At 41.8% G+C, this 24790-nt stretch overlaps 1 protein-coding gene and 1 long non-coding RNA gene across 5 annotated transcripts in view; one reads left to right on the top strand and one right to left on the bottom strand.

Moving 5' to 3' along the window:
* Positions 1-24790, top strand: part of LOC145718469 (uncharacterized) — a 436241-nt gene that overhangs the window by 72678 nt on the left and 338773 nt on the right. The window lies entirely within an intron of this gene.
* The window catches only part of XPO7 (exportin 7), an 82986-nt gene that overhangs the window by 5716 nt on the left and 52480 nt on the right, over positions 1-24790 (bottom strand). For all 3 annotated transcript variants that reach the window (XM_081809893.1, XM_081809888.1, XM_081809896.1), the window contains exons 6-21: positions 22590-22694; positions 21058-21223; positions 20371-20444; positions 18174-18293; positions 15893-16039; positions 14558-14730; positions 12436-12629; positions 11871-11976; positions 9127-9262; positions 8545-8618; positions 7303-7383; positions 6298-6361; positions 5781-5889; positions 4734-4840; positions 2313-2401; positions 1467-1574 (exon numbers count right to left, since the gene is read on the bottom strand). In XM_081809893.1, the coding sequence (XP_081666019.1) occupies positions 1467-1574; positions 2313-2401; positions 4734-4840; positions 5781-5889; positions 6298-6361; positions 7303-7383; positions 8545-8618; positions 9127-9262; positions 11871-11976; positions 12436-12629; positions 14558-14730; positions 15893-16039; positions 18174-18293; positions 20371-20444; positions 21058-21223; positions 22590-22694 (1853 nt within the window). The remainder of the gene's footprint in view (positions 1-1466; positions 1575-2312; positions 2402-4733; positions 4841-5780; positions 5890-6297; positions 6362-7302; positions 7384-8544; positions 8619-9126; positions 9263-11870; positions 11977-12435; positions 12630-14557; positions 14731-15892; positions 16040-18173; positions 18294-20370; positions 20445-21057; positions 21224-22589; positions 22695-24790) is intronic.

The following is a 24790-nucleotide window of genomic DNA, read 5'->3' as shown; positions in this document are numbered from 1 at the left end:
TCCCATCTTAGGACTTTTGCAGTTTTCACAGTTTAGAACACTCTTTCCCCTTATTTTCGCAGGGCTACCAGAATCTCTCTTGTCATTCAGATCCCAGCTTAAATATCACCTTCTCTGAGAGGTCGATTCTCCCTCCTCTCCTTCAATTCCCCTGTTTTATTAACTTTTTTCTTCACAGCACTTACTACTGTTTGAAATCATTTTCCATGCTTGTTTTACTGTTTGTTCTCCCAGAATGTAACATCTAAGAGGGGAGAGGTTTTGTCTGGCACAATGGCTAGGAAAGTGGCTGGCAAAGAGTAGATGCTCTCAAATACCTATTCTGGAAATGAGTAACTCTTGACTGTGAGGCTCCCGGGAGGCTATCGGCTCTTTGAGTATTACCTACCCCCTCACTAAAGTAGTTTTAAAAATTAATTCTCTTAGGAGTGCCATGAGAGGCAGATACACGGACCCGAAATTTTAGTGAAGTCAAGGGGGTGGATTTTTCTTTTCCTCCATCCCTGAATTCTTGGGTAAATTTAAAATTTAGTATTTTGGAAGTCTGTCTTACTTTCTTCTTAAGTAAGTCTTTACCCATCCAGCTGCAATTTGCCGAACAGACACCTTTCTTAAAACAGGGTATTCTAATGCGTCTGGCATTACTCTCAATTGCCTCTCTGAAATGTGAACTTTGAAATGTGGTGGACATGACACCATTACTAAATGTTAACTTTTATATGTGGGCGGGAAAGTCAGAATACTGGTTGCCAGATTCACCTCTCGTAAGAATCGGTTATCTTTTTTTTTTAAAGATTTTATTTATTCGTCACAGAGAGAGAGGGGGGGGGAGAGAGAGCACAAGCAGGGGGAGCTACAGGCAGAGGGGGAAGCAGGCTCCCCCGCTGAGCAAGGAGCGCGATGCAGGACTTGATCCCAGGACCCTGGGACCATGACCTGAGGAGCGAAAGGCAGATACTTAACCGAGTGAGCCACCCAGACGTCCCAAGAATGGGTTATCTTTTTTTTTTTTTTAAAGATTTTATTTATTTATTTGAGACCGAGAGAATGAGAGACAGAGAGCATGAGAGGGAGGAGGGTCAGAGGGAGAAGCAGACTCCCCGCCGAGCAGGGAGCCTGATGCGGGACTCGATCCCGGGACTCCAGGATCATGACCTGAGCCGCAGGCAAGTTGCTTAACCAACTGAGCCACCCAGGCGCCCAAGAATGGGTTATCTTGAGACTCTTTCCAAAGTGACTTATTTCCTGCAAGCAGCTATGACTTTGTGTGGCTGGGACACCCTTCTTCCAAACAAACCAAAACATATATATACACATAAACTTTTAGAGACGTTTTTCAAATTCTGAAAGCAGTGAAATGTTATTATCTTCCACAATCTGACCAAACACGAGCTAAAATCTATCATCCCAGAATTCTCTCATATAAAAGGGCAGTTGTGTCCTTTGAAAATCTTCGTCCAGCTTACCTGTTATGAACTAACTCAGCCATCAGCTTGAGCACAGGAGTGGTACAAGCTGGATCATGGTACCAGAGCTCAATTGCCCGCTGGAGAATTGGCATGTAGGATGGATATCTGTACATGAAAAGCTAAGGAAGAATTCTAAATCCAGAAAGGTACAGAATTGAAAGTAATCTCTCTGCATTGGCCAAGCACAAACTGTCAAATGAAAGTTCTCCAACTGCCTGTCTTCTGCTTGCTAATCTTGCAGTCTTTTAACCCGAAGGTGCTAAGGTGACTGTGCGCTCCTGGAATTGTAATAAGCATATAATAATGCACTGTCATTTGCATAATGACTTTGTTCTGAAGAGAATAATGTATCTCATTGTTAATTTATCTTCTTTTCCCTTCTATGACATGATAGGAAATAAGCTATTTCTGTTATATAACTATTGGAGAAACAGAGGCACTCAGCTTTGAAAGGATTTGTTCAAGGTTATGAATTCAACAAGGTTAGACTTTCTCATTCCTAGGAAAGCTGTCTTATTTTAGTAGATTGAAACGTCTCTTTTTTCTGACTGTAGCAAACTTCATGTGCAGCATTTCCACAGGCATTTGCATCTGGGACCCAGAAGAGAACGTGGGAAACGACTGCACTCACTTCCCCGTCTCTCTGACCTGAGCAGGCAGCCCTCTGCTATTAGGCCACTGTGGAACGGCAGCTTACAAGACACAGGGCAGGTCTTTGGGCACAAGTCCTTGCCTTCGTTGCCTCCCTAATCCTCCCCCTCTCCCTTCCCTGATGCCTCCACTGCCCATCCACACTCCAGTTAAGGCTTTCAGTGGAAGCCTTCCCGATCTGTATTAGGATACATCCACTCAAACAGCATCATGAAGCTGGTCTTGGCATTGAAGGCGAAAGCTATCCCTCTCAGGTCTCTTACGAGACCAACCAGAGTTCGCTGTAGTAAAAGGCAAAAATATATTAAAATAGAAGAAAAACCAAACATATAACTACTTGATGGGGATGTCACAAATGTGTAATCAAATTCTTCTATCATTCAACAAATACTCCTTCCCAGACATTCTGAACTGATCTCTTCCATACTAGGATGGAATCTTTTTCACTTGGATAATTAGTTTTGGAAGCTTGTTATATACTAAGAAAAAGCAATGATTCCTGGTCCATCACAGCAAAACAAGAGGTTGATAAAGTTTTAAGACACTAATGTGATAATTCATATTTGTAAAAAGCAGAAAAGCAAAAAAGCTGGATTCAAGAAGAGTTAGAAAAAAAGAAAAAAAAAGGCCAAAACATTTACACAAGAGGCAGAAGGACTATATATCCTAAAGGTCCAGTACCACAACTAATTACAAAGGCACTGGTGCCACAGGAGATCAAATGCAGACCCTGCTGGGAGGAAGACAAACAAGCCTACAGGTTACCTGCCCCTCTGGCTGGGGTGCCTGGAAATAAGACTGATGGGTCAAGTCTTGGAGCTGTGAAGTTACGCTTTTATAGAAGAGATCGCAGCCTGAGAGGTCAGATACCATGCCCAGAGTCACGCTGCTAAGTGGCAAGAGGGCCAGGGTTAAGACTCATACCATCAAGACTCCAAATCCACTGTTTTTCCTCAGTAGAACTTTTACTTGTCTTACGGGCCTTGAAAAGCAATAAGACTGCTTTGAAAAGCTAACAGTCATCAACAGGCTCAAGGACATGGCACATTTGGGTGTCCTGATTCACTTGTCAAAAATGATTGCGCTTCTGCTAACATAACAGCCTGCTTTAAGCAAAGTTCTGTTCCTAAACTGATACATAAGCTGTTTCCAAGTCTAAGACATGGTCACTCTAAAAGACTTATTACATGAAGTGTAACAAAGACATGGATCATGCTTGTAGTTCATGGCCAAAATGGTTCTTTTCATTAATTTTACTTGCTTTGTATGGAACTAAAGTGATGAAAAGGGCGGCTATTCACTGATATCCCTCAGTTAACCTTGGTATTGGCTGGTACTCTAGCTCAAGTTACTGCCATGCTCCACACTAACCTCAGCTTTGAATAGTATCTAACTCAAGACACTGGTATAAAGAGAAGAGAGAGAGCTGGACAAAGTAGTGTTGCTCTCTGACTTCCCTGATGACTTGGAGACAGAAAACTAAGAGGCTTTCTAATGATGAAAACAGAATTTTAGAATATTAGGTAAAGCCTGGCATTTTGGGGGCAATACTCCTGGTATCTGGTGATTGTAATTCAGCCTCAGTGTCATTATGAACACTGCAATAAAGTTCTACAAATATTAATAGCCTAGTGTCTTCTGGTTTTGGTGCAGAGACCTACAGATAAGGAAAGCAGGTGTGTGTGAAGATGAAGAGAGCAAAAATCAAGAAATGATAATTCTGAGAGCCAGAAATCAATAACTAAAAGTAACTTTAAAATTCCATATATATGGAAATTCACAAAGCCTTCTAAATGACTCCTGTCAAAGAAGGAATCTTAATGGAAATCAGATAATACAAAAAACTGAATGATAATGAAAACGTTACATATAAAAACTATAGACCCTGAAGACTTAGAGCATTAACAATGTTAGTATACTTAATGCTATTCAACTGTACACCTAAAAATGGTCAAGCTGGTAAATTTTACGTTACGTTTTTTTTTTTTTACAATTAAAAAAACAAAAACAAAAAACACCCAAAACCAATGTGTGGAATAATATACCTAGAGGGACATTTATAGTTTTAAATGATTACATCAGGAAAGAAGGAGGGCTGAAAAGAAGTTAGAACAACGGAGAAACCCCAAGGAAAATATATGAAAATAAAGAGTAGAAATAGAATAGAAAACACAGAAAACAGAGTTTAAATAAAGCCAAAAAAAAACCAACTTATTTTTGCCAAGACTAATAAACACATCTCTGGCAGGACTGATCTAGGTCAAAAGAGAGAAAACACTAATAAGCAGTATTAAAAATGAAAGGGGAACATAACTGAAGATACAACACAGATTAAAAAGGTAATAGAAAAATATACAACTTTATGCTACCACATTTGAAAATGTAGACAAAAACCTCCTAAGTGCTGCTTAAGAACACACTTCGGCATAAAAATAAGACTTTGTATGTCTCTACTGGTTCTTCTATTTCAAAATCCCAGGAGTCCAAGAGATTACCTAAAAAGTGAAATCAGTGGAAAATGTATGGATGAGCACTATTTTCTGCAGCGCTAGCTAATCTAGTCTCTGTCGGGTTGCCAGAAAGCAGAAGCTGGCCAGTGGGTGAAGGACTCACCTTTGCCTCTTGCTCATTGAAACTGTTAGTGCTAAACATCTGGGCCACAGCCTCAAACGCTGCTGTGAGCGGCAGCATGAACTGCTCGTACTGATCTTCATCCTCTCCTGTAAGGGAAACAACCCAGGCTGTGACTCCAATATAAAAAACTCAAAGCTGTGTATGCAAGGAAAATAAGATGGTTTGAAAGGTGAGCAGACCCAAGGATAATTCAAGTGGGCCCCTTTAATCCCCACAGGTATTAGTAGTAATTTCAGAATGAAATGTAAATAGATCATTTTTAAACTAGAAGAGGCAGAAATCATCCAGTCCAGGGACGTCCACATTTTTTTTCTGACACCGAGCCACAATACCAGAGGTTTGTATGTGTACAAGATACTATGTTTTTATTTACTTAAGTGAGAGCTAACAGTCAGCTGAGAAAGGACTGAGTCTGGTGTATGAGAACCTGATGAGACTCATACTTGAATCAGGTGCTTGTGGAGGCTCTCTTCACACTTCTCTTTTCACTAATCTTCCATAAAGCTAGGTTTTTAATGTTATGTAGTAGGATTAAACATAAACAGCTCAAAATGAGGATGACAGCATTGAGTTTCAGTCATTAGTTGACCCAAAACTGCTAATATCACAACAGAGCTAGAAAGGTTCTTCAGCCCTGCGGGTTCACATGTGCTAGTGAACTGGGGCATGGAAGGTTCTGTTGATGGTCTTAGGTGGGTTGCGCCTTCATTTGGGGTGGAGGGGTTATCTGGCCAACAAGATGCATTTAGGACTCTCAATTCTCTTAACTTTCAGAGGAGAAATATGAATAGGTTTTAAAACCACTGCACATCAGATGAAACTTCTGGCACATACTGTTCTTCTCTTCCAGTTACAGGGACCGTGATAGCATGGTGTGTTCTTGGTGAAATCAGACTGTTATTTCAGACAGTTCTCTTACTATTGAAACAACAGAAAGACCTCCCCAACATCCAGTTTTCTATGCTCAAGTAAGAATTTAGCACAGTGCCAGACTACTGCACGAGCCTCTAGGATTTATTGCAGTACCTAAATCCACCATGAGGAGACGCCCAAGTGCTGTGTAGAAGGTAGTCCGACACCGCATGTCTGTCAGATTGGACTGATTGTTAATACCCAGAAATGAAAAGTGCTCGCTCTATTGAAAAAAAGAAGACAAGTTAAAAAGATAAAGACATGGGTCACAGGCAGAAGGCAAGCCAGGAATTTCAGAATTATGGAGCCTTTTCAAGCTAATGGCTATATCGTCTTCTTAAGAGTATGAGGGGGATTAAAAAATTTTTTTTGGATTATTGTTGTTGTCTACAACTAATTTATCTTCGTATGAATAACAGTAGGCACCATCATCACAACTCAGATCATCTGGCTCCTGAAGAGCAGCTCAGATGCCAGTTAAGTGTGATCTGGCAGTGTGAAGGGAGTCAGGGAGCAGTCTCTGGCTTGGGGGGCACTATGGACCTCAAATGAAAACACCCCCTTTATATGGCTGAGGAAGTGTGTGTGTGGCTGGCTGGAGAGAACCAGGAAGAGGTGCTAACTCACTCACCGTGTGATTGTTCAGCATGAACTGTACCGCACTAAGCTTCACTAGTTTCCTTACACTACTGTATGTGAAGACAAAGAAAGAAGGTCAAGGAAAGTGTGTACAAATGAGGAATCTTTAATGCAGAATGCAGCTTTCTAGGATAAAGTAAGTACAGTTTCTTTCCTGACTATGAGTTCCATACCCAGATTATCTTATTTTCCTTAGACACTTGAAAATGACACCTGCCAAATGGAAAAAAGATGTGTTCTCTACTAAGCCGTATTTAACTGATCAATGACAGAATACCCATACCAAACTCATATCTGTAAGAGAAGAGATAAAACCCAGCAGTTTCCCCCAAGAATCATGAATATTCTAGGGTAGCTTTTCTCACTGGGGCTTCTAAGAGTGAATTAAGCCCTAATTCCCTGCCTGAGGCATCAATTGTGTGTGGTGAATTAAGTTCTCTCCTATGCATTTAGAATGGTACTAGCTATGTACAATCTCTGGGATAACTGAGAAAAAAAGTCACTCATTTTTATAGGGTTTAGTCTCCTGCAGACCCCTGGTTGTGGAAGGCTGTCTCAGAGCAATTCAAACTTTATAGCAGACTTGGTCCAAGTCAAGTCAAGAGGGAGTATAGCCACTACTTTTCTTGCAGAGCTTGTAATCAGGCTGCTTCTACCAAAAGGCTGACAAACAATCAAGATGGACTCTGTATCACTGAGGATGTAAAAATATTGGCTACAGAGTATATACTGATCGGACAGATCTGCTGGGCATTTCTGGATCTTAGAGATAACCAGGGATAAATCTGTAGAAATGGTTTGTGGGATGGCTCATATTTGGAGTCTGCAATTATCCCTGGATTCTGTGTGGGTACTGCCTTTGGCTCCTAGGAGAACGGAGGATACTTGAGCACATATAAAACTAAATGACAGTGAAAACAGCAGGAGGTCATGATTTCTAAGACCATGGCAAGCCACAGTTCCTGCTGTGCACAGAAGCTGACTTAGAAAAGGATATCCAATGGAGAGGTCATTGAGAAGCTGTAGTGTCTTGGAGGTGATCGGTTCACAGCGGCCCCAGTACTTCAGGTTGGTGATGCTGGAGGACAAAAAGAAAAAAAAAAGCAGGAGACACTTTTGATTTGCCTGGTTTCCTTGAGGGCTGGGAGAAGAAGAAAATCATCCATCAAGAGTCACCACACATCTGCATCACCAATTCACAGACATCACAACCACAAAAAATGGGTATAAAATCTCCGTACTTACATTTGGTTGACTAGAAAAATTATCCTTCAGATAATCTTCACTACTTGGTTCCAAAGCTACACTGGCCCATACCCAGGCCCTTGGAATTCTGGGGCACTCCAGGGCTGATTTCTGCAGCAAGGGTAAGAGATTTCTGCGGCAGTGATAACATGCAGACGTATGCAATTCTGCACCTGCACCATCCACTGTCAGCTGCAGAATTCTAGTAGCCCTTGCTTCCGGGTTCTTGGCTGGCAGAGTCCTTTAGACCCCCTTTGTTTTTTGCATCTTAAATTATTAACCAGCTCATGGATATGAGTGTTTAGGATTGGGATGGCTAGAAGGGGGCAAAATGTCACTTTGCACACAGCCCTGGGTAAAATATTTGGCTCCTAGTGTGTGCTTTGAGATACTGAGCTCCTAAAAAGGGGAAAATGTGAACAAAGGGGCATAACTTAAAAAACAGAAACAAAAACAAAACAAACGAAAAAGGGCCAATTAGGAGCTCCAACTTTGAAGACAGTTCAAATAGCACTCGATTTTGCAGATTCAAGACTCTCAAAGGGTGTGGATGCTTCTTGAGAGGAAAAGCCTGTTTTAAAGTGGGGCTCTCCTCCTTGAGGCGGGGCACACCTAGTGGAAATCAGCACCAGAAAGTGAATGCCCACTCTGGGCATCCTTGGCAGCAGGGTGATTGGGTGAGAGGCTGAGAACCAATCACTGGGGCAGAGATGTCCATTTTGCTAATGCCATGACAGGGTTTCACCGGTGATTCCAGAAGCTAGAGATGAGATTCCACACGAACAAATGAAATCCTTGCCTGTACAAGCCTGGAATGCTCTGGGGCCGGGCCATATCTCTAAGCACAGCTTGTCACACACTCAAATGCACAATTTTCTGACGCAAACGATCAATGCTGGAATACCAAGGCACTGGCAGCATAATGCCAAGATCACATTTTACAGTTGCAACAGGATTGCAAGGGACTCTTGCTGATGGCAAGCCAAACACTTACATTTTTCCTATGAAGACACTTAGGACCATAGTCTCATCATTCAAGCCCAGAACTTCGGAGAGTCGGCGGTACAGCTGGTGTTGTGTTAAGGGAAGAGAAAGTAATCAGAAAATATGGATTAGAAAAATCACATCCCAACACTGTTTTTGTCCTTATTCAGGGGTAAGATGTGGAAGAAAATGGACAAAAGTGTAGGGGAGGTCTTTGTTGAAGGGATAATAAGCTAGTTTCTAAGTATTACTTGATACTGGAAAGATGCTGAGCTATCTTATCAGTCCCCTTCAACCCTGAGATTACAAAGACTGTCAAAACGTTCTGCTGTTCTGAACATCAACTCATGTACAGAGACTGAGAATTGCCAATGTTGAAACCAACAGATGTTCTGACTGGCCATCTGTTAAGCCCGTGGAACATTACAGAAATGGACCCAATTTTCTAATGAATCTCTCAAAATTCTACAGATGAAGAAGAGACATTTGGACCATCCTAATACTAAAATCGGTGTCTGAACTGCTATCAGATGTTTCTCAGTCAGCAATTACATAAGTGAGAACCAAGTGGAGCCAATTGAGATCCTGTTACCTTAGAGGATTTTTGCACCTGGTCCCCAATGTAGATCTTACGAAACTGTTCAAAAAAGCTCAGCATGGCCAATTCTAGCTTCTCATTACCCGCTTGAGCCAGGCGAGAATCTGTTAGGTTCATCAGCTGGAGCACCCTAGAGGAAGAAGAGCAATGATTCTCTCAACAGCAGGATATCCTGGTCACTCTAGAAAATCCAACCTACCCTCAAATAGTCCTATGTATCTCCTCTCCTTACCCATCCTATCTGAAAGGCATTCTCTGCAGGCTCAATGCTCTGCTGAGAGAACAGAATTCTCCATTTCTGCCCCACAGGAACCACAGCTGAAGAATGAGTATGAATGATGGTTGGATGTTTAAAAGTTCAGTCCACCAAGACTATAGACTAAGGCAGAACTAGCAATTGACTTAAAAATAGTGGGAAAACAAAACAAAACACTGGCACTGGGGTAATGGTCTTCCTTGAAACTTATGTGAGACCATAAGTAAAGCAATTTATTTTCTAAGTCCCAGTTCCTCATCTATAAAATGAGGGAGACTGGACTAAGCCCGTGGTTCTCACTCTTCTTTCTCACAGAGCCATGAAGGGAATGGACACATGAAGGGCAATGTCCATGGGCAGATAAAAGTTCCAGAGACCAAGAGCAGATATGCTACCCGTGACTTCATCCCTTTACCTCTTCCCTGCACCTTCCCCCCCGCAAAAGAAAGCATACTGGAATGAAAGTGTGTAAATACTGAATGAATAAAATGCTATTACAAGTGAGTCATTTGTTATTCTGATGATGTGAGAACAGGTAAACTATCATTTTGACGTATCATGAGTGAATTAGACTCAGGCATGATGTTGTAATGCTCAGTGTGAGAACCAGGATACAAGACATTCTCTAGATTCAATTTATGTCACACACACAGGATCACACCAGGCTGCTGAAATCAGAAAGCTTATTAGCTTTCATTCTTATCAAATCTTTGCTCAACTCTTCAAAAAATGCCAGTGTGACATGCCATGGAGACTTTTGTCAGGATTAAGGCACCTAAGGGCAGATGGGCATCTGATAAGAGAAAAATGGGGATTTTCAGAATAAGAATTATGGACTGAAATGTCTAGGAACCAATCTATTCTAAGGCATCATGTTAAAATGTTTTTATCTCTAAGGAGAGCATCTGAAAGTTCAGAACCCTTCAGGGTGGCATTTCCCCAAGGTTGCAGTCTGTTCGCACACCATCCTGAAACATGATCTGCCCTTCTACTTGCATTCTGACAGGAGGGTACAGTGGGTTGTCCAGGGGCTACTGGACCTGTGACACCATGACAGACTGAATGCAGATGCGGGTAAGAGAATCCAGCTGACTTCTGGGCCAGACATTATAACAAAGCCACTTTCCTCATTAATTTTTTTGAAAAATATTTAAAAAAACATTACTTATGCTGACATGTAATGGGGCTTATTGTTATTTTTAAGGGAATAAATTTAAATTTTCTCAGTTTTTAAATTTTTTTACAAAAGATTTTATTTTTAAGTCATCTCTCCACCCAATATGGGGCTCAAACTCACTACACCGAGATCAAGAGTTGCATGCTCCACTGGCTGAGCCAGCCAGAAGGCCCAGTTTTATTTTTTAATACAATAAATATTGATAGCTAGTCTTATAAACAGAAACTCTTTGAGATCCTCAATACTTTTTAAGAGGGTGAACGGTCCTGATGAAAAGGTTTGAGAACCTCTGTGGCAGAGTATTAAAAAATCCTGCCTTTTTATTTTATTTTTTAAAGATTTATTTGACAGAGAGAGTGAGAAACACAGCGAGAGAGGGAACACAAGCAGGGGGAGTAGGAGAGGGAGAAGGAGGCTTCCCGCCGGGCAGGGAGCCCGATACGGGGCTCGATCCCAGGACCCTGGGATCATGACCTGAGCTGAAGGCAGACGCTTACTGACTGAGGCACCCAGGCGCACCTGTTTATTTTAGTTTTTAAATGATTTCATTTGCGAGAGAGAGAGAGAACACAAGTCGGGGGGAAGGGCAGAGGGAGAGGGAGAAGCAGACTCCCACTGAGCAGGGAGCCTGATGTGGGGCTGGATCCCAGAACCCCAAGATTATGACCTGAGCTGAAAGCAGACGCCCAACTGAGCCACCCAGGGACCCCCAAAATCCTGCCTTTTTATTTCTATGTTAGGTGAATTTTTAGAAATTGTTAAATGTTCATTTATAGGTTTTTAGAAAGATGGATGAGAATTACATAGATATAAAATAATAACTTGAAATCCTCTAGGTGGAAAAGAGATTTGAAATGTCAAGAGATTTGAAATGTCAAGAGATTTGAAAGGCTGTAGAAACTCTTTAATTTCATATTTGAGGATATCTGAAGAACAGTATTTTCCTCTTAGTCTTACTCTGCTATGGCAAAAGCAGTCTACATTTCATTAACTCTGAGATACTGTCCTTAAGACTAAAAGCTACTCCCTACTCTGGTTTTCCTAATTCTGTATCCATCATTTCCTTGCTGAATTACTGCAAGTGTTTTCTCAGTAAAGACTGTAGGTAGAATTTTTGCTGTATTTATAAAATGTCTGAAGTTGGACCTGTAACAGTCCTTCATTTTCATGGGCAATCAGCTTAATGAGGTTATATTCTATAAACGGGGAGGAAAGCATAGAAGCATGCCAAGTTCCTGTGATGTTGGGACCCAAACAGGTGGCGGTCAAAGCAATGAAATGAAAAGCCTCTGTGAGAGCACCTACCGACAGACGAGCTCGCCATCCATAGCATCTTGCTCATCAGTGCTGGCAAAAGAAACCCGGCCACCAATCACTGCGCCGATGATGTAAACCAGCCACGTCAGCCTTCCTGCAACAGGAAGAAGACCTATTAGTGTCCTCTCCAGTGGTCATTTCATTGAAGAAATTTCCTCACAGTGAGGTGCGTTTCTTACTAGGAGCTTCTGTCATCTTAAGAACACTATGGTAAAGCCATGAGGTCTAACTTTTCTTACCAAGTATAGCTATCACCCTGCTCTGGTAAGGGTGATGCCGAGGGGGAAATTCATTAGATAACCAATGGTCCCCTATCAGACAAGATCATTATTTTTAGAGTCCAGTACTTTCTTGAAGTTAAACACATCCATGTAGACACGATTTCAGTTACTCTTCCCTAGCCCTGTGGCATTTATTCATAATATTCTTTTGTGTAGATGGAGGCGATGGATGATGGAAGAGTCCTTTTGGAGGGCAGGTAGGAAAGAGAGGTGGCAGTGAGTGAAGGGGTGCGGACAGCCCCACCTTTCAGGCCTCAGCACTGTCCACTCACCTTCCTGCACCGCGATATCCATCGGGCTGGCGCTGGCACTCTGCAGCAGCTCCTGATAGGACTGGGCAGACTGGTCAAACAACTGCACGAGGAGTGCGCATGTCTTCTCGTACTCACAACGCCCGATGGTAGACAGCTGGTCCAGCTGCTGCTGCACCAGGCCGGTATCCTCCAGAGGGTCTTCCAGGCCATCCCTGCTCCCAAGGGAGGAAGGAAGGCGCTCTCTTAAAATATGTCATTGACTTCCCCACAACAGCTCTCGTTCTTCTGCATTTAGCCACCGTTTTTCTTTTTTTTTTTTTTTAAAGATTTATTTATTTATTTGAGAGAGCGAGAATGAGAGAGAGAGAGTACATGAGAGGGGGAGGGTTAGAGGGAGAAGCAGGCTCCCCGCCGAGCAGGGAGCCTGATGCGGGACTCGATCCAGGGACTCCAGGATCATGACCTGAGCCGAAGGCAGTCGCTCAACCAACTGAGCCACCCAGGCGCCCTAGCCACCGTTTCTAATGGCAGAGGCCCACAGCCTAACACTACCTTTTACCAAGAAAGGAATATCAGAAGTGGGAAGATGGGGGTCTTCACCCTAACGTCCGTCTTCTTTAGATACACTCTGTGAGTTGGTGTCCAGCCTTCTAATCTGAATTCCTGCTCCCTTAACATTAGTCTGCCTCGACCCTCTCAGTCCTATGCTTCTCACCCCAGGAGCTCCTGGTTCTTAGTCTCTTGCTGTTCTTAACTCTAATAAGCTTTGGGACTACAAATATCCTATCCTTGTGTGGGGTGATGGTGGCCAGATATGTTTTGGAATTCAGAGATCTTCAGATTTTAAAGAGGCAATATGATGCTTCTACCACGTGATATGAACCCTCAATGAACTCTCTGGTGTATCAACTTCAATATTCCTGTAGCAAAATATATAACCATCAGGAATGATCATACAAAGCAGAAGTTTTAAAAAAGGCTCTAAATGGTCTCATATTAGCACATGTAAAATTTTGCCACCAAATGAGTTTTGATTCCAAACTTAAGAGAAAATTTAGTTTTCATGTCCTGCATTTCAGACTCGCAGATGAGGCACCATGGATCTACACCAGGTCCTACCTTATCTATCGGCTCCTAGAGCTAGGAATGTGTCATACTCTGAGCTCTTCGTCTATTGCTATATCACAGTGTGACAACCCAACAGCTGCACCACCACGACCATTACTGGAGTTCACAGTTGTGTGTGTACTATGGTCCACACACTGGGCCAGAACATAGTAATTTAATCCTTTTAATAACCTTGCCCAAGAGCACGCAGCTATTAACTGGCTATCCGGGCCCAAAGCCCACTCCTCAACAATGCCTCACTGAAACCACCTGAATCCTTAAGAACAGAAATTATGTAGCTGATAGAACAATGCTTTCCAGTGGACTTCACAAATACTTGCATTTTGAAAGGATTCAAGTCGTTAACAGTTGAGCCTATAACTCTTATGACAATTAAATGCCAATTAAGATCTGATTTAAAAAAACCAAAACAACAAAACCCAGACCTTCAGAGTCCAAGTCAATTCCCCTAAAAGACAGGTCCCTAAACAAAGAATAACTTCATTTTATATAGGTCATTTCTGAAAGGATCTAACATTTCTTTAGCTATAGATTTCTGGTCCAGTTAACAGTCAAGGTAGACAGAAACCATGCATTCTTGTAATGCGATCGGCAATCAGCTGCCCAGGATTCTACCTCTGCTAGTAATCTCTGGACTGTGTCATCTGATTTATCCACTTCTTCTTCAGGAAACTAAACCACCTATAACTTACATATAATTCTTATCATCTATTGGTTATAAATGTTCCTGTCATGTTGAAAAGGAATCATCAGCAAGGGCAAACAGAATACTGATATACCTTGATTTCAAAGAGATGGCTAAGGAGGGCAGAAAACGGGGACATGAATGAGGATGTTGCAGAGAAAGCCTGTTCGCTCAGATTTTATGCTCCACCTGCTATTCGGGGCTTACGTGAGGAAACGGCCATTAACGGCGTCACCTCCAAGGAGGCCCACGTCAAGTGCGCTTTTGCCAATTGGGTGTCTGACCTCTGGCAAGTCTGACACCAGGCAGCTGTCCCAGTTTCCTTACCTCAGGATGATGTGCACAGATTCCAAACGGGATGTGATATAGGCTTTGGTGACCTCAGGAGTGTAAGTTTCCAGCATGTGGGGCTCTGTGGCTTTCACGTATGGCACAGAGGCTGCCAGCCGCTGCCATAGGCTCAGGAGATAGTGCACACTATTTGGGGCAAATTCCCAGTGCTAAGGAAAACCAAAAGAGCAGGAGGCACATTTCTCATTTTTTGTACACTTCACACAAAGGAAAAAGGCTTAAAAAAAAAAGGATAAATGTTTATGAGCTTTGTTCTGTGCATGACAACTCATCCATCCAATGTGCTTATTATTATTTCAGAGATTAAGCATCTAATAAAAAGAGCTGTTCTACGCTGGTTGTGTAAGCCTTCCCACAAAGAAAGCCTTGTGTAAATGGTTCTCAAACATTAGTATCCATGAGAATCACCTGGAGAACTTGATGGACATAGAGACACCAAGGCTCCACCCTGGATCTAGTGAAGCAGAAATTATGGGGGTAAAACACAAGCACCTGTATTTTTCAAACTCCCCAGATGATTTTGATGCAAGCCATGAAATTTGAGAACCACTGTCCTATATTACACGACTAAGAAAGAGAGGTCACTAGCTCTCTCTCTTGACTCTTCTGTCTCACTCCATTCCAATCTTGCCTTTTTCAGAGTGATAATCTAAATATTATCCTTGCAATTCCCACATGTTCCTCTAACCAAACTCCTTGCACTTATGTAAGGCATATGAGCAGGCTGCAATAACTACTCTGCAGGGTTGCCCTATACTGATACTCACTTTTGCCGGGGGGTTGGCGGGGGTGGGTGGAGAAGGGAATACAGTACACCTTGGAGATATTACTACGGGTTTGATTCCTGACCACTGCAATAAAGTGAGTCAAATGAGTGTTTTGGTTTCTCAGTGCACATAAGAAGGTTGTTTTACACTACACTACACTATAAGTGTGCAACAGCATTGTCTCAAAAAACAACGTACATACCTTAACTAAAAAATACTTCAGTGCTAAAAGTGCTAACCATCACCTGAGCTTTCAGGGTCATAATCACTGATCACAGATCACCATAACAAATATGAGAAAGTCTGAAATATTGCGAGAATTAACAAAATGCAACAGAGACATGAAGTGAGCAAGTGCTGTTGGAAAAATGGCACCGATACACTTGCTCAATGCAGGGCTGCCATAAACATTCAACTTGTAAAAAACGCAGTATGTGTGAAGTGCATTAAAATGAGGTATGCCCGTATTCTTTTAACTTTAAAATCAATGAGCAAGAGAAGGGGTTCCAATGTGTAGGAAAGAGAAAGACAAGCAAAGACAAACCTGTAGGCTGGTCACTGTGAAGTTAGCTATCAATCGGATGACCTCAGGGTAGTTTTCCACCTTTACTAATTCTCCCAGTTGATAGTTACTCTTCAATCGGGCCAGTAGTCTGCAAAACTCATGGTAATTGTTCGGGTCTGATAAACTCTGGTGACAGCACAGGAGGAAAATAAAATGTAACATGTGATGCACTATACTTCCAGAATGACATTGGGGATGGCATAAGGGGAGGGGAGAATCTACTTTAACTTCTCAGCTACAGGTCCTCACTTAGAATGATACATCTGTAGAATATTTAAAAACAATTTTTTACAAAGTCACTTTTAAAAGAGATGGTCACATCTATTATCTCATCTGTTCATAAGAATCATCCTGTGAGGTGAAATTATTAGCCTCAATTCAAAGTCTGAAATGGAAGCTCAGAAGGATCACATTACTTGCCTAAAGTTGTAAAGCGGATTAATAACGGAAAAGGGGTACAATCGAAGATGTGGCTGGTCTGTTTGCTTCCCACTAATCAGAGATCATGAAATTTTCATTTTTCCATCTGTCAAATTTATCATTAAATAAGACTATACTTCAGTGGCAAAGTTACACAAATGTTTATTTACAATATATCATTATTGCTGTAACAATTTAATTCCTAGATTAGTAAGACAAGAAAGAACAAGTGTTGGTGAGGATGTGGAGAAAAAGGAACCCTTGTGCACTGTTGGTGGGAATGCAAAATGGTGCAGCCACTGTGGACAACAGTATGGAGGTTCCTCAAAAAATTAAAAATAGAACTACCATATGATCCAGTAAGATAAAAATAACTATGATCTTGCCATTTGTGACAAAGTGGATGAACCTAGGTGGTATTATACTAAGTGAACTAAATCAGACAAAGACAAATACCACAGGATTTCACTTAATATGTGGAATCTAAAAAATAAAACAAATGAACAAACAAACAAAAAAAGCAGGGACAGACCCATAAATACAGAGAACAAACCGAGGGTAGCCAGAGGGGAGGCAATGGGGGGATGGCCAAAAATGGACCAAGAGGAGTGGGAGGCACAGGCTTCCAGTTATGGAGTGAAGACGTCCTGGGGATGAAAGGTACAGCACAGGGAATATAATAGTGCTGTGTGGTGAGTATAACAATGTAGAGAGTTGTTTCACTATGTTGTACATCTGAAACTAACGTACATTCTGAGTCAACTGTACTTTAGTTAAAAAAAAAAGAATTATTAAAAAGAGGGACAGAACTGAGCTTTTTTTTTTTTTTTTTAAGATTTTACTTATTTATTTGACAGAGAGAGACACAGTGAGAGAGGGAACACAAGCAGGGGGAGAGGGAGAGGGAGAAGCAGGCTTCCCACTGAGCAGGGAGCCCGATGTGGAGCTCGATCCCAGGACCCTGGGATCATGACCTGAGCCAAAGGCAGATGCTTAACGACTGAGCCACCCAGGCGCCCCCAGAACTGAGCATATTTAAAAATGAAATGCTTGTTTGGTACTTCCTAGTGTAGAGAAGTGGTACTTTAAAAAAAAGTAGGTGTTGGCTGAATCTCTGAAACTGAAAAACACGAAAAGGGCAATCGAGTTATGGATTGAATACTAAATGGGCAATATCTCCCTTCCCACCTAAAAGCAGGCCTACACACTTGGGTAAATAATGTATATTAAAAAAAAAAGAAAAAAAAAAAAGGAAAACAGAAACAAAAACCAAACTCTGGATTCTTAATTTCTTGGGGGAAAAATGACTAGCGCTCTCTCCTTATTTTCCTGTGTCAAAGTGATCCTTTTCCCTAACTCTTGCATTCCTGACGCTGGAGGATACAAACTCCTCATTTGGGTAAACTCTCAAGAATCTGCCTACAGAAAAAAAAAAAAAAGAACCTGCCTACAGGACATCTGGGTGGCCCAGTCAGTTAAGCGTCTGCCTTCAGCTCAGGTCATGATCCCAGGGTCCTGGGATTGAGTCCCGCATTGGGCTCCTTGCTCAGCAGGGAGCCTGCTTCTTCCTCTGCCTGCCGCTCCCCTCCTGCTTGTGCTCTCTCTCTCTGACAAAAAAATAAAATCTTAAAAAAAAAAAAAAGAAAAAAAGAATCTGCCTACAGATACAGACTCACTTAAATCTTCTGAGAATGACACACTGAACTGTTCTCTAGGATTTCTGCTAAGTGTGGCCTCTAGATGGATTTCCTTCTGACTCAACAGAGAGGCACATACTAATCTCACACACACACCAAAAATTTAAATATGTATTCAAACAATAAATTCTCAAAAATCTTACCTGTGGATTTTCCAGTATTCGTTTAACACCATCAACAAGATGTGAGAGAAACTTGGCCCTCTCTGCATTGTTAAACAGGGATCTTCTTACTGAGGCAATCTGTACTAAACAGGATAATACCTAAAAGCAGGCACAACCAAACACAACCGATTAAAAAGATGATACGGCTCCTCCATACTATCTTTTCCCTCCTTCCCCTCCTAGAACATTCTTCTTTACATATGCTGTTAACTCTGTTCTTTCAACTTCTGCTACTATTATCACGATATAGAAAGATCAAGGAGAGTGCAGCTGAGGATACTGGAAACAGCTTTATTAAAAGAAAAAAAAAGATCATTAAATCCAAGTTACCATAACAACTAGTTAAATTCACAGTGTGGAAATTCATTTAGGTATTATTCTTTGACCACCCAATGGCTTCTTTGATTCTTGTTAAGTTATATACTTAAGGCTTGGAAATACCATACAATTCGTAGGTTAAGTAAAGATTTAGTTTTCTCTGTTTGTATCATTAAGTTTACTTCAGGAAAAGGTACCTCACTCAAGAGAGAGAGTTCATAAAAGGACTCTTAGTAAAGATGTGGGCAACACTAAGGGAATCCAACAAGGTGAGGTGAGGTACACCCTCTAGGGGGTGCAATAGTGGGAAGTTATCATGATATAGAAAGATCTAGTTTTCTCTGTTTTATTAGTTTTAGTTTAGATTTAGTTTTCTCTGTTTCATTAAGACTTTTGGCTAATCATGGGCACCTGGGTGGCTCAGTCATTGAGCGTTTGCCTTCGGCTCAGGTCATGATCCTAGGGTCCTGGGATTGAGTCCCACATCAGGCTCCCTGCTCAGCGGGAAGCCTGCTTGTCCCTCTCCCACTCTCCCTGCTTGTGTTCCTGCTCTCGCTCTCTCTTTCTCTGTCAAATAAATAAATAAATAGAAGACTTTTGGTTAATCAGGCTTTGCCATAAGGAAATAACCAAGTTAGATCTGTGTCCTGAAAAGAATAGGCTTTACACTGAAAACATTTTACCCTTTCCCCACCGTGCTAGATATTTATATTGTTTGCCTCTCCATATCTGTCTTCTATCCTTCTCCACATGCTCTGTTCCCTGGGAGGCTGACTTCTGTCCACCAACAGCCAGAGCTCCGCTGCCCTCTTGCCTCTAGTAGGCTTCAACCACTGGATAGTACTAGAAGGAGATTAAGGGCAGGAAGAAAAGAGGCACCCCCTCTGGACCCCTGGCTGGGCCATGACTGGCAGTGTCCCTCTCCCTGTGCTGCCCAGCCCTCCCCTAAGACACAGTTTTAGCTCTTTCCAGGGTTTCCCCCGTGCCCCCTGGGGCTTCCCACTATTGCACCCCCTAGAGGGTGTACCTCACCTCACCTTGTTGGATTGCCTTAGTGTTGCCCACATCTTTACTAAGAGTCCTTTTATGAACTATCTCTCTTGAGTGAGCTGCCTTTTCCTGAAGTAAACTTAACGATACAAACCACTGAATTCACGTTTCTACTAAAGCTAAGGTCTACATTTGGAAAAGTACCATAATAACCAGGAAAACAGCCTACTGTAGAAAAACTATGTAAAACACCCATTACTTTACTGTCTTATCTGTGTGTTTTGTATGGTAGCATTTTACACCAAACAGTCTGAAATACTAGGCCAATGTCTTTCAGGACCTGGATGAATTTTGAGATTTGAGGAGGGTAATTACTGCTTTAAAGGAGAAATGCATCATTTCCAAGAGTTCTCTAATGTTATCCAGGAAAGTATACAAATTTGCCTTCCCCTTACAGCTTCCATTTATCACTTATGTAACATGTGCCTGAAGGATTTTTCTAAAATTTTCTTGGGCAGGATAACCTTCAATTAGATAATACAAGCTGAATCCCCGCCCCGCCCCACCCCCCAACTCTAGCCTGAGGCTGTCTGAGGTCCAGTATAAAGTCAGATTCAAGATGAGACCAGAAGAGCTTGACATTTGCAGCAATTTGTCATTAGAGAGGAATAATTTAAAGAGAATTAAGACTTTATTGCGAGAACGTTTAGGCCACACGTTTTACCACAAAAGGCTAGATAACTAACCCTAGCATTTCTATGCTTTACTTGCATGATTTTGTACAACAAAATGAACGAGCATAAGGCTCATTCACCATTGCTACTTTCTAGATGTAGGTTAGGCTTTAGAAACTGTAGTCCTGACTCACCAGAGGCGAAAATGAAGGAGGGATGGAATGATACAGGTCAAAAAACAGCTGCAGAGTTGAAGAATCTAAGAACGCTGAAAAAAGACAGAGGAGCCGTTAGTACGTCGCTCGTTGCTAGTGACATGCCTACAGCACTGTGTATTAGGGGCGCGTCCTCTGTTTTTTCTTCTCACAGGGTTTACTTCCTTTCAAGTGATAAGCTAAGAGGGGCTTTTGGTTTGCCCTGTTTGTTTGTTTCTTAAAGCACTAGGTTTCAGCTCCTCTAAGGAACAGATTCATTCTTGTGATTCTCAGAGAACTTAAGACAGTCAGGACTATGTTCAATGCAAGATGTTTGATCCTGAAGAACACAAAACAAGCATAAGCACAAGTCCTTTTCTCTGATTTCGTGTTTAAACCTAGAAATGACCTCAAATGAGTAAGATCACAGGAGTCTCTAGGTGATGAATGCAAGAAGGTCAAACTCACATCCATTAGTAACCCAGTAATTAAAAAAGATCTCCCAGGCTGAGGGATCTGTAAGGTTCCTCCAACACCCTCTTCCTCACTGTATTAAGACAGATGCTGACTTTCTAAGTTTTCTCTAACAGCAAGCAAGGGCTAGCCAGGGGTTCGTTCCTTAGACCATCCCGCAGACATGGTGTGGGGCTGAGCAGCAGTCTGTTCCTGCTGGTGCAGTGCTCCTACCTGATCTCCAGCTGGTGGGAATCTGTACTGTGCACAGGTCATCTGAGGACTCATCAGTAGAAGTGCCGATGAAATCAAAGTTTAGGCAGTTATGAGTGAGTTTGAGCAGTTGCATGAGCAAGCCATGCTGACTTTCATCATTCAAGTTTAGATTCTTTCCTGAAGCCTGTAAAAATCACCACACAATGAGCCCAAACAATCACTCCCCTCTTCCAAGCTTGGTGCCAAGACTCCTGAGAAGGCTGTTAAGCCAGAAAAGGAGGGCAGTATTTCAACTCAATAAAGTGATGTTTCCCCTGCAAAAGAGGCTGCACTTCTGTCACCTTAATGTCACTATGAAAATCCTAGCTCCTTATTTACTATAAAACATGGAACTGGTATTTAAAGAAATCCCCCTTTTGACATGTATTCTTTACATGTTGTAGACATACTGACCACAGGGGATTCTGAAGCAATATGGGATGGGTGGTTACTCCATTTGCTATGAGATCCTAGGTATTTCTAGATGGGGCTGGTGACCTCAGTGACTAGCTGGCTAATTGTTTTTGATGGTATCAGCCAGGAGGAGTCAATCCTCAGTTTTCTCAAAAGCTTTCCCCCCTCAGGGGGTATAATAGCTTTTGCTAGGTAGCTTGCCCATCCCGAGGACTGTCTGGGAGTTCTGAGATAGAACTAGGTAATTGAGGAAAAAGCTAAATATCATTAACTAGGACAACACAAAGAATCCAAACTTGCTTCTAAAACTCATGACATAATGGAAAATGAGACTAAGAACAGAAAACCCCACAAACACCCAAAACAAACAAACAACCCAAAATGAACGAACAGCCAGAGGCTAACCCCATTTAGCTTTCTATGGGGAGGTCCCTAGAGATTGTTATAAATGGGTAGGACTCACAGGTGAGCATTTCTTTCCTAGTTCAACTCATCCCTAAATGAACTTCAACACCCATTTTCTGTTTTAAAACAGGTAATTTCCTTATGGGATAACGGTCTACCCCTTCAGGTTATGAAATATAAATGGATGTTAAAAATTCAAAATCTACTTTTCCTTACAGATGTTGCTTGGTTATGTGCCGCCTGTAACTCAGTAGGGGGCAGGGGAGCCGGCCTGTTTCAGTATGCTAACAATGCAGTCGGAACCTGCTTTTAGAGCACTAAGAATCCAAACACCATAAAGCCAACATGCCTTTATTCCATGCAGAGAAAGATTTTATGTGGGTATAAAAAAAGCAAACAACAAAATCCCAAACTTCGTGGTAAACTAGATTCTTTGGGATACGTGTTCACTTACTGCGCTTTGCTTAGGGGAACGGCTCTGAAATGAGGCAATTCTAATCCCCTCTCTAAAATCAGTCGTCAGTGTGGCACTTTCTTCCACATCTTGGAGACGGGCATCATGTGAGAGATGGTGATGGTTAGAGCTGCACCAACTCTCAAGGGGTCAGCATGGAACTGACCTCTAACAGATCCCCACTCATTCTCATCCTTTCAAAGGGGGCTGGGAAGCAGGACCCAATCTACAATCTCACCTGTTTTAGTAAATTGCAGGAAAGTGTGAAGATATCAAATAATGATGAGTCTCGGAAGGAAGAGGCTATTTTTCTGTGCTTGGTTAAAGGATGCGTGGTGTCGGCCTGTGCAAAAAGATAAACCAATCCAAGTTTTAGAATTGCAAAAAAAAAATTTTCATATAGACTTTAAATAAACTAGGATTTCCAATAAAACCAACTTACATAAAAATACATTTTTAATGTTTAAATCACCGTTAACTCACGTATAATGAGAGGATGCAAAGGACAATAAGCTGCTAACAGCAGGATAGGTCTACAGCTTACAGATGGAAGACAGAAAGAGGGATGAGCATCTCCACTGTAAAGTTTTAATTTCCTCTGCATTTAGGGAGGTAATTTAACCAATTGCTGGCAGATACTGCTAATAATTACTAGCATGTTGTATTGTGGCTCAGTCTCAGAAACAGACAGTGGCAAAGCTTGGTAAACAATCCACTCAAGACTAAAGCTGCCACAGAATTTCCAAAGCAGTTCTTAACTGACAGCCATGAACTTAGGATAACTGACAATAGCCCATAACACCCTCTGCCTTCTCTAACCTATTTCAACACGTAGTCTCTATTCCAGAAGTGAGCACTTAATTGAAGGGCAGCATCAGTCTCTCACTTTTTCCTCTGCTCCTCTCTTTTCAGCCCAACTTTTTTTTTTTTTAAAGATTTTATTTATCTATTTGACAGAGAGAGGCACAGCGAGAGAGGGAACACAAGCAGGGGGAGTGGGAGAGGGAGAAGCAGGCCTCCCGCCGAGCAGGGAGCCCGACGTGGGGCTTGATCCCAGGACCCTGAGATCACGACCTGAGCCGAAGGCAGACGCCCAACGACTGAGCCACCCAGGCGCCCCTCTTTTCAGCCAAACTTTAAAGGTTTTTATGGTTAAGAACTCTGTCTTTTACTTCTTTGGTACGCCCTCTATTCCTGACACACAGACACTTCAGTAAGTGGAATAAAGGGATTTCAAGGTTACTAAGGGAATTTTTAGTCCCACCACCTCTGAAAGCTTAAATCTCTTCTATATACCAATCAATTCATCCAAGAGGGGGCGCATTTGCTGTTGGCACATTAAAGAATGCAGCAAGATTTCTGACAATCAAGTTATGGACTCCCCTTGATTTTCTTTTTTAAAGCTTTATTTATTTAAGTAATCTCTACACCCAACATGGGGCTCGAACTAACGACCCCGAGATCAAGAGTCACATGCTCCTTCGACTGAGCCAGCCAGGCACCCCTCCCCTTGATTTTATTTCTAAGTTCAGACAGGCCTGGTAACAGAAATATGCTTTCTGATTTAAATCTGACAACCAAAAAAACAACAGAAAACTAAGTTTTGCAGAGGTTCAAAGTATCCCCCAATTCTAGCTTCAGTGTCACTGTATTATCATAAAATGTCTTGGATAATATGGCACTGCCAGATTATATACCATATTCCATATATAATCGGTTATGCTGATCATAATACAGAGAATAACTGCACACATTAAGTACATTACACACATTTCTACTGTTCCATTAAGAAAGACAAATAAAATTTTGGAGTTTTAAAAAATATCAACATTGGTGTATTTCGTGGGGCCAAGCTTTGAAGAGGAGAACATTAACCCCACAATCTCTGTTCTCAGTTAATGCGTGTTCTTGTATTACAAAGGTAATAGTGGTTCAGTAATAAGTTATTTGTTAAGAGCACAGGCTCTGGAATAAGACTGTGCAGGTTCAAATTCAGATACTGTTGCTTGCTAAATGGGATACCTTAGGCCAATTATTGACCTTTGTGTGCTGCAGGTTCCTCACCTAGAAAATGGAACAGCCATGGAACCTACCTCCCAGCACTACGGTGAGAATAAAATTAGCTGCTACCAGTAAAGTGCTCAGAACAGCGTCTGCTGCACAGTAGTCACTCAAGAGTACAAGCTATTATTATTTTGATAATTACTGACCACAGTGGGGAGTGCATGTGACAGAGAACACAGTATGGACTCCAGAGTTTAAATGGCTAGAAGCTGATGCATTTAAAACAGTACTACCTCACAGTTAAAATTCTCAGGGTTAATAAAAGGTCTGCATAAATATGCGCAATAGCAACAGTGATGCCGATGTAATTTACAGCTGGTGACCGAAGGGTGAGATGTCACAACTAATATTAATACTGGCCTGTTCAATAATTAC

Source organism: Leptonychotes weddellii, chromosome 2 (genome assembly GCF_054177405.1).
Source record: "Leptonychotes weddellii isolate Sample4059 chromosome 2, ASM5417740v2, whole genome shotgun sequence".
Classification (NCBI taxonomy): Eukaryota; Metazoa; Chordata; class Mammalia; order Carnivora; family Phocidae; genus Leptonychotes; species Leptonychotes weddellii.
This window is presented reverse-complemented; position numbering and strand designations above follow the sequence as displayed.